The 9,165-nt window shown below is 40.3% G+C and overlaps 1 protein-coding gene across 1 annotated transcript; it reads right to left on the bottom strand.

Moving 5' to 3' along the window:
- Positions 1–1,658: 1,658 nt before the first annotated feature.
- TMEM171 (transmembrane protein 171) lies at positions 1,659–7,524 on the bottom strand. The gene is made up of 3 exons (XM_010725582.3): positions 6,819–7,524; positions 4,130–4,262; positions 1,659–1,978 (listed from the first exon to the last, which is right to left on the bottom strand). The coding sequence occupies exons 1-3, from the start codon at positions 7,447–7,449 to the stop codon at positions 1,756–1,758; spliced, it is 987 nt and encodes a 328-aa protein (XP_010723884.1). The 5' UTR covers positions 7,450–7,524; the 3' UTR covers positions 1,659–1,755.
- Between the last annotated feature and the right edge of the window lie 1,641 nt (positions 7,525–9,165).

Genomic DNA, 9,165 nt, shown 5'->3' on the forward strand with positions numbered 1-9,165 from the left:
AGCTCACAAGGCCTTTGCAGTTAGCAATCATATATGCCTGTATTTTTTTTAAAGAAAGAGAGAAAAAGATTATGACACAATTAAAGACATATTTCTGTATTAGATTAAGCAGTCTTTGACTTTTAACCTTGACAGAAAATGAGTTCCTCAGCTTCTTTGCTGAATAAGTATACCTTCCTCATAACTGGCTGGTTTTCAGCTCTATTGATGACTAAATACAACTCCATGTCACCGACCAGTTTGTTTCTTCATGTTGCTGCAGAAACTGCTACCCCAGCAAGGCTGAGAGAATAACACATAAGTAGAAACAAATGGCCAAATGCAGAAGTTAATAAACATCTCCCTGCCATACTCTGGTGGTGAAAAGCACATTCATATGAAATATAGGACAAATGCCTTTCCCAGGCAGAGGAGGGAACCTGATTGATTAATTCAAAGCTTGAGTGTTCTGTTACAGTCAACTTCCTTGAATTCATCCTGACAGAAAACAAGTCCTACTGCAGTTGAGGTCCCATAGCATGCAGATGTCCAGAGACTCAGGTGAGGACAGACCAATTCTGTGGGGTGCCATGACACTGGTAGAAGTTCATACTTAATCTAGCAGAAATAGTAGCTTTGTCACCTCCAGTTTCTGGGCACAGAATTATGTCAGTTTTTCTTCAAACTGGGAGATTGCAACAGACTTCACAGCAAGTCACACAGTGCCAAAGGCCAGCAGCAGCTTAATTCCTGCTAATTATCCTCAACTCCTACAAGCACAGCTTTCAATCTGGGAGCAGGTGCAAACATCTAAAGTGGACCTGCACCTTCTTGTCAATCTATGACGGCAGGCAGCAACCACTGACTTTTGGAGCCACACAGGTATGGATGAGCCTAAAGAAAGCCATATTTCTGAAAGAAATACAGGGAAGTGTAAAAGTGCTTTGTCAGCTATAAACATGTGCTGTATGTGTTTCTATGAAATAGCATGTCTTGCATTAGCTGGTAAATAATGTTTGCTCCTGGAAGATACTGTTGTTAAGTGGATCTCATTCTTGAAGTTAATTGGTATTGCTTGTATAAACCACAAACAATATGCAACAGTAGTATAATCTCCCTGAAATCAGTCATTACCATAATTAAACTGTTAGACTATTAACCATCCTCAGTGTTGCCACAGGACTCTTCCTCTGGATAAGGAAGGTTATTTTCTTGGAGATTATACTTACACAAGGACCAGAGAGTGTCTAAATTAAGCCACGTTGTGTTTATTACCAGGCAGACCAAGATTTAAGGTCTCCACAGCATATTAGTTCCCCATGTTATAGTGGTCCATATTTTAAGACTGCTATCATTGATGCTCTAGAGAACATATGAAGTCAGTAACAGCAGACAAGTATTTACCACAAAGTAATACAAAAACAGAAATAAAAACAATTTCTAATGATTTCTTCTTTGAAACTCCAAGAGGTTTAACTAAAAAAGACAAAAAAAATAAGTCACAACTTACTGCCTTCATTATATAAAGAACTAAATACAGAAACTGAAACAACAAGATGAACATTCAGCATTCTTGCAGTGAACTGAATCCTTTCTTACAACTCAAAAGCCCAGCATTCTCTTATTTCTTAAAACCCAAACTCATCATTTATGCTTGTTAATGAAAAAACAGACAAATGCAATGTTACTGATTTTATTAGAAAATGTAAATAAATTTAAAGATCATAAATCTGAGTGTACAATTTCATCTGAAGATTCGGTCTACCTGACAGCACTCTATGAGCTGGTGTCAGTAGTCACTACAGAAGAAGATGAAGGAGGAGAAGAAAGAGAATATTCATTAGTTTCCACTGATGTCTTTTCTTCGTAGCCTGGAGGTGGTTCAGAGAAGGAAAACTGCACTGGGGAGATACCCAAAGGTGACCTGCACCCAGAAATTGTATATATAGTTTCATCATCTCTAACAGCAACTGTTCTTTGATCATCCGCAAACTGCGCTCTATAAAACAGAAAATTATGTATTAATATAGTTCCTTCTTCTATAGCAAGAATGTATATGAATGCACAACTCTTAGAAATCCCTGAAACAACTTACATAGGCATTAGAATTTCATTATGACACAAAAATTCCATTATTTCAGCAAGAAAGAGCTAACAGCTCCATTCAAATTCACATCATAGCCTGACTTAGGGGTATTAGCTGCTTCTAGCAGGGCAATCCTATTAAACCTCCGAACCTTTACTCCTAATGCATCTTCATTTTTGCAGTCTACCACAGTCCATTCTCCACTTTTCTTGTGAAAAATATTTGCTAGACTTAGAACTGCATCACTGAAACAAAAATTCCCAGCTGTCTGAGATCTTAAACTACGGGTAACTTGAAGTTTTTATAAGTTTTCCAGCAATGCATTAGACATATGCAATTAACTGCTGCTGAGAGACAGAGAATCAGAAGTACGTGGACACCAGTGGACTACTAAGCTCACAATGAAAGCAAAAGTGAGCAGCGAGGTATTCACAACCTTCCTCTGACCATTACAACAGGATCTCAGTTAGTTGCACCAACACTGTTCTGGTACCTTGCTCATCTCACCTTAGAGATGGCCCTCAGCATATTACACTTCAGCAGTTTCCAAGAAAAGCAAAGACCTCATTCTTTATGTTTGACTTTCAGAGCCATCTCATGTCACGTATACATTTCTATGCCAAACAATTCTTCATGAGGAGCAGGAACACAGCATAGTCGCCTCACCTCTCTGTAACAGCACTGAAGCTGTGTGTGAATTTACCATAGAAAAGCACAAACATGGATTGAAACAGTATGGTAACAGGAATAAGCACCACTGCTATCATAAATCTCCTCCTGTGGCATTTAGGTCTTCGAGGTTGTGCTTGCTTGCTTTGAGAGGAAGATGGTAGAGTTTTGAAGTACTGACATGAGGCAGACAGCTGGTATGGATGCTTTGGAATTTACCACTCATGTGAGCAGAAGAGTCTGGAGTATAGTAGAAAGCTATTATAGAAATGATCCAGTAGCTACTACTAAGTGGACACAGCTAGGCAGACTGGGGTTCTTGCTGCATTGATGGTGCTTCATATGCTGCGTAGTCTTGTAAACTAAGGATATCCTGATGAACAAGTCCTAAAAGACTCAAAGAGGACCTTCCAAAGGGTAAAGCCTACTCAATGCTGAATCATCAAGAGCATGAAAACAAGTTGAGGGCTCGAGGTATGTTGGTATCTAGTTCCTAGCCTTACCCAGTTCTGGTATGTGGCCTCTTTCACCCTCAAGATAGGAACCCACTGCTTGGATCCCACAGGGAAGGTATCCCTGCAAGTTCTTATGATGCAAGCAACTCTTCATTCAGAAACTCTTGCTGCACAAACTTGGTGGTGGCAGCACTGAGCAACTCACCTATGCTCAGTGTGTGGAAAAGTGCCTGCATGGGACACCCTCCTTATCTTGAGACGAAACTGGGTTTGCAACCTTCACTTTAAGCTCCCTGGAACATTCTCTGCTATTCCTCCACATTATCAATATATCTTGTCACACCACACTGTCACTGAATGATCATGGAAAGCCAGCACAGACTTTCCAAAAGAGTCACCAAGAGAACAGGACACAAACTAAAGTAACACTTCTAGCATCACAGGGCATCTGGATATTTGTGAAGTGCTCACTGCATTGGCTCTGCAGAGGCTTCCTAAAATCTGGCAGCATGGATACCATGTCACTGGGGCACTGCTGTGAGGAAAACCTTTCCTTGACAGTCCATAGAAGAATTCCAATCAAGTAATATCTAAATAAGGCCACAGGTTTAAGGCTTAAACAAAAAACCACACACACACATACACACAAACATAAAAACCTCCACAGAATATCATCAGACATCCCATCCAGTAACAAACTTGAAAAGTTTAACTTTTGTGAAAGATATTTTGGAATGTGATTCCTCTTTTATAGTAGGATATTTCAATAGCAGTAAAGCAAAGTATTTAAAGGAAGTTCAGTGATGGAATAGAAAACTTCATAGTGCCTAGCATAGAGTTAATAGTGATTGTTAAAGAACATAATCTTGGATACCTTGAAAAATTATCTTGAATTTAAAACAAACAAACTACAACAAAACAGATATTTAAACAGTCTTACCCATCACTGAATATGGAATGGTATGGTGGAGGTGCAGGTGAAGCAGTTGACGTAGGGCAACGTGTAGCAGCTGAAGACAGAGGGTTAGCAAAATATGGTGGTGGTGGAGGTGGGAACATCAACACAGCATCATCTATGAAAAAGAAACACTAATTACTACCTCTGGAAAACTGAACTTCCCTGTCTATTCTAATTGAATTTCAGAATGTTTCCTGTCTTCAGAATTACAGTATTGGTACTTGTTTAACTTTTAAGACAAAAAGTAATGATGCTACATAAGGATCTGTTATATTCTGCAGTGCAGATGTACACTGAAGTTTCGTTCAAAAAAAAGAGCAGCACAATCATAAATGGAATATTTCTTTTAGAAAATACCACTAAGTGGAAGGAAGTGATCCATTTAGCAAAGAGACATATCTCTTATACTTTGGTTGTCCTCAGAAACATGTACAAAGACAACAGCTACTGTTGGCTCAACTTAAGAGCAGATGAGTACTTGGTTTTTCCTCATGCATCTAAAACAGGCGCTTTCTAAGTATAGCCTTGAAGTAGATACTGATAGAATAAAAAACATTTGAGTCACAGATAGCCCTGATTAATGATTACATGTTGTTGAACACCTTCATCAGTGACCTGGATGAACAGATAGAATGTACTCTCAGCAAGGTTGTGATAATACAAAGCTGGGAGGAGTGGCTGACGCACCAGAAGCTGTGATGCCATAAAGCAAGATATGGACAGGCTGGAGAGCTGAGCAGAAAGGAATCTAATGGGGTTCCACAAGGACAGGTGAATTGTCCTGCACCTGGGGAGGAATAACCATACACATCAGCCCCTACCCTGCACTGACCTGCTGGAGAGGAGCTCTGTGGAGAAGGCTCATGGACAAAAGGTTGGCGATGAGCCAGTAGTGTGCCCTGGTGGCCAAGAATGGCATCCTAAGGTGCATTAGAAAGAGTATGGTCAGCATGTTGATGGAGGTGATCCTCCCCCTCTATTCTGCTCTGGTGAGGCCACATCTGGAGTACTGTGCCCAGGTCTGGGCTCCTCAGTTCAAGACAGAGGACAACTCAGAAGGAGTCCATCTGCAATCTGCAAAGATGTCCGGGGCCTGGAGAATCTCCCTTATGAGGAAAGGTTGAGAGATCTGGGGGTGTTCATCCAGAGAAGGGAAAACTGAGAGAGAATCTTATAAATGCTTATAAATACCTAAAGGGAGGGCGGTGGGGAGGTCAAGTGGATGAGTCCACCCTCTTTTTGGTGGTACCCAGTGACAGGACACGGGACAACGGGCACAAACTGGAACATGGGAAGTTCCATGTGAACATGAAGAAAAAGTTCCTTGTTTTGAGGATCACAGAGCACTGGAACAAGTTGTCCAGAGAGGTTGTGAAATCTTCTTCTCTGGAGATATTCAAAACCCATCCGGACACTTTATGCACATCCTACTGTAGGGAACCTGCTTTATTAGGGGGCTGAACTAGGTGATCTCTAGAGGTCCCTTCCAACCGCTATGATTCTGTGATTTTGAATGTTTTGACAGTTTCTCTGCCAAATTACTCAGGCACACTACTAACATGAGTACCACAAAACTACAGATAAATAATTCAGTTTTAAGTGTACTGTGTTGCTTACCTGTCAATTCAATTTTGCATTTGAGAAGCTTACATTTTTGTTTTTTAAAAATAAAGTTTGTATCAGTCACTGAGTTTGAATAATTCATATAAACATTCATTATTATTATTTTTATTATTATTTTTGCCATTTGCACTGACAAGACACAGAACATAACAGATGTTGAGTTAGGGAGAGGCACATTCTGGCACAGTGGTGACTGTCATTAAGTCCTCATTCTTTAACCTTTGAGTTTTATGCTTCTTGATGGAATTATGAAAGGAAGAAATCCACAAAATTTGCTTTACTGCCTTTAAGAAATAATCTGACTGATTCTCTATGCCCCTTTGATTTATCATGCAAAATTGACACTAAACCCTCATCTTTTTTGAGGATCATCAGGTTATTGGTCTGTACAGCAGTCTGACAGACAGAAGAGCAACTGCCTTGCTTACTGGACTTCAAGTCCTGACAGATGACAGTTGAGCAATGCTATAATTCACTCATTCATCCTTCCTCAGAACTAGAAAGTTATCAGAATAATCTATATATTGAATAAATTCATGGTTTATTAACAGCAGGGTACTACTTAGGGCATCATTCCCTCTTAATAGTTCATTAAGTACAGTACGCTCTACAATTAACAGAACCATGTTACAATTACATCTGAAGATTGATAGAGGAGGTGGCCATTATTCAGGGAAATATAATACAAAGCTAATGAATAGCTTTTTTAGGGGGTGGTGGGAAGTCAGAATTCTAGACGAACAGAGTTCCAGTCACAGAAACCATGAGATATGTGATTTGGAGTGTTAGCAACACTTTCTAGGGAAAGGAATTGAGATTGGACTCATTTGTACCACATTATAAATCAGATGCTGCCAAAAGGAAGGTTAACTCCTCAGGAGAAAGGCAACTGAACTGATCACACAGAAAACATAAGACAAAGCAACCTGCCCATCGGCTTGTCTGGTGGGAGATGACAGTATCTGTATGCTTACTGCTCAAACATGTAACACTCAGAGTAAATCCCTGGCAAATAGAAAGTTTAAAAGTTCTCACATTATTTACTCACCTAGTGTAACCTGAAAAGATTCAGGGCTCTGAGTACGTTCTTCATTTTCCGAAGGTTCTTCATTGAGATTTAAGTTTTGCTTCTTTCTAACATGAGCTATCACGAAGAAACACAACCCAGTAAACACAATGAAGGGACCCAGGATTTGAAATGACAGTAATCCGCAGCCCTGGAGGTCCCCGTCAGAACTGCTAGTCTGGTTGAGCTGTATACTGCGCCAGCCACGGCTGCAGCCAGGGACCCAAATGCCCAGGATGGTAATCAGCATTCCACTTGTCAAAAACAGGAATCCAAAGATGAGAAACTGGACAAACTGGCAGTTCCCTCGACAACAAAAAAGGTGACACATTTGCTCATTTTGCAACTGTCTTTGGCTTCTATAAAGCCTGGCCCTTGATCTTGCAATTAAAACGCAAAGCAATCCAGTTACACCCAGCATAGGCCCAGAAGCCTTCAGGATTGCACTACAGTCACTGAAGGTTTCAAAAGGGCATGACAGTAGGGTGTAAACTGAAAGCAAGAATCCACCACAGAGCAATATGGCCCCAGAAAGAAAAAGGAAAAAAGTAGCTTTCTTATATTGTCCATTATTTTCTTCACCTACTGGTACTGGAACAGTCACTGAATACATTACAACTGAATCTCCTCAGACTGATGTGTTGGTTTCTGGTTTCTTTCTTTTTTTTTTTTTCCTTTTTCTTTTTTTTTTTTTCCTTTTGTTAGGTATTCAGTGGCGGAAATCCACGGTAGTTCTGTGAATGTGAAAATACAGGAGACAAAAGAAGAAAAAAATAGCAGAATGAATTACTGTGATTTTTTACTACTATGCTTGCTACTGAGCCTATTGGTATTGCATGCTCTTGGTACGTTCTCCCTTTTGCAGTAACTTTGTTATGGAATAAAGAGCCTGATTAAGTTTGTTGCTGTTGAAACAGATGAGAAGCCAGCTACAGTTAGATTGAAAACAACACAACTGCTGATGTACAACTCAACGAACTGTATCTTTGGAAATACAGTTGTATGATTAATGGGACATTAATATCTAAGTCTGAATATTTGGAACAAGGAGAAGCTTTGCCCTTGAAGAAAGCTAGGCAAAATTTCTGTAGTAAACAGTAGGAGAAGAAAACCAGGGAAAGAAAGAACCTGAATGCAACCAAGTACAGATAACTACCAGACTTTTTACAAAGTAAATCTTCTAACATAAATCAGAGCATAGATCTTGTTTCTCCTTCCAGAGGCACAAGAGAGTTTATCAGTTTCTCTCCTATCAGCTTCCTGTCCTACATAACCACAAGAGCAAGTACTTGGAAGATTTTTGGTTCTATTCTGCAGGGAAGAAAAAAAAAAAAAGCATGCAAAGGATTGTACTCCAAGTTTCACTGATTCCATGGTCAGAGTTGGTAAGTATGCTGTTCCCACACTTCATTCAACTCCCCCGCTCCAAAACCTTCACTCTTTGCTGCAAGAAAGCCTTAAAAAGAATAACAAAGATGGTCCCACAAGGTTTCAAGCCCATTGGCCCGTCAGAGCCTAGATTCAGAAGCAAAAGATAACAGAGGCTAGTGCTGAGGCCAGTAGTAGTTTTGTGCATATGGACAACCAATCTGCTGATGTGGACATACCGGGGCAGGGAAAGCCTTCCTGAAAATTGGAACAGAGTGCTATTCAGTAAGCTCTAGAAAAAATTCACTGCTGCCATTACTAACAGGAAAGTCTGTACTGTCTGTACTGTTCTGACACAGGGATCAGAATGATACCTGCAATCACAGAGGCAATCTTCTGCACAAGGAGCTACCTGAAAGCAAGAAAAATTTCAAACTGGAAAACAGCAAGTCCAGGCACACCATGGTAAAACTTATCTCTTATTGACAGCAGGAGGCACTCAGGCCTGCCTGCACTGCAGTGTTTTAATGGCTTTCTTCCAAACACCAGCAGTTTCCCAGGTCAGTCTTCTTTGCTTATGACTTGGAAATATCATAAGGACAACTACTGGAGTAGCTTGTCACAGATGGAAATGAGAATGGGTTTAGCTACAGCTGCTTATTAGCTAACCTTTAGCCTCTCCTTTACCAGCTTCCACTGCCCTGCACTGAGTTCAGACAACTGCAAGTTACAAGTCAAGTTAGACTGACTCCTCCTTACATATGCCTCAACAGCAGTCATTCCACAAGAAACTATTCTGTGATTTCTGGAAGCAAACCGTTGAACATGTGTCAGCCACAACAAGCTCTCTGTCACTTCCCAGGAACTGCAGTGTCCCACTGGGATGAAAACAAAACAGAACCATAAAACCCACCAGTCACTCACATACATAATTAACTAATTATCTGTCTTCACTACAAGG

The sequence above is a fragment of the Meleagris gallopavo genome, chromosome Z (genome assembly GCF_000146605.3).
Source record: "Meleagris gallopavo isolate NT-WF06-2002-E0010 breed Aviagen turkey brand Nicholas breeding stock chromosome Z, Turkey_5.1, whole genome shotgun sequence".
In the NCBI taxonomy this organism is placed as follows: Eukaryota; Metazoa; Chordata; class Aves; order Galliformes; family Phasianidae; genus Meleagris; species Meleagris gallopavo.

Coding starts and splice junctions, on each gene's coding strand:
- TMEM171 (XM_010725582.3), bottom strand. CDS start 7,449: ATGTATTCAGTGACTGTTCCAGTACCAGTAGGTGAAGAAAATAATGGA. Junction 4,263..6,818: donor ATCTTTTCAGGTTACACTAG/GTGAGTAAATAA, acceptor TCTTTTTCATAG/ATGATGCTGTGTTGATGTTC. Junction 1,979..4,129: donor CATTCCATATTCAGTGATGG/GTAAGACTGTTT, acceptor TCTGTTTTATAG/AGCGCAGTTTGCGGATGATC.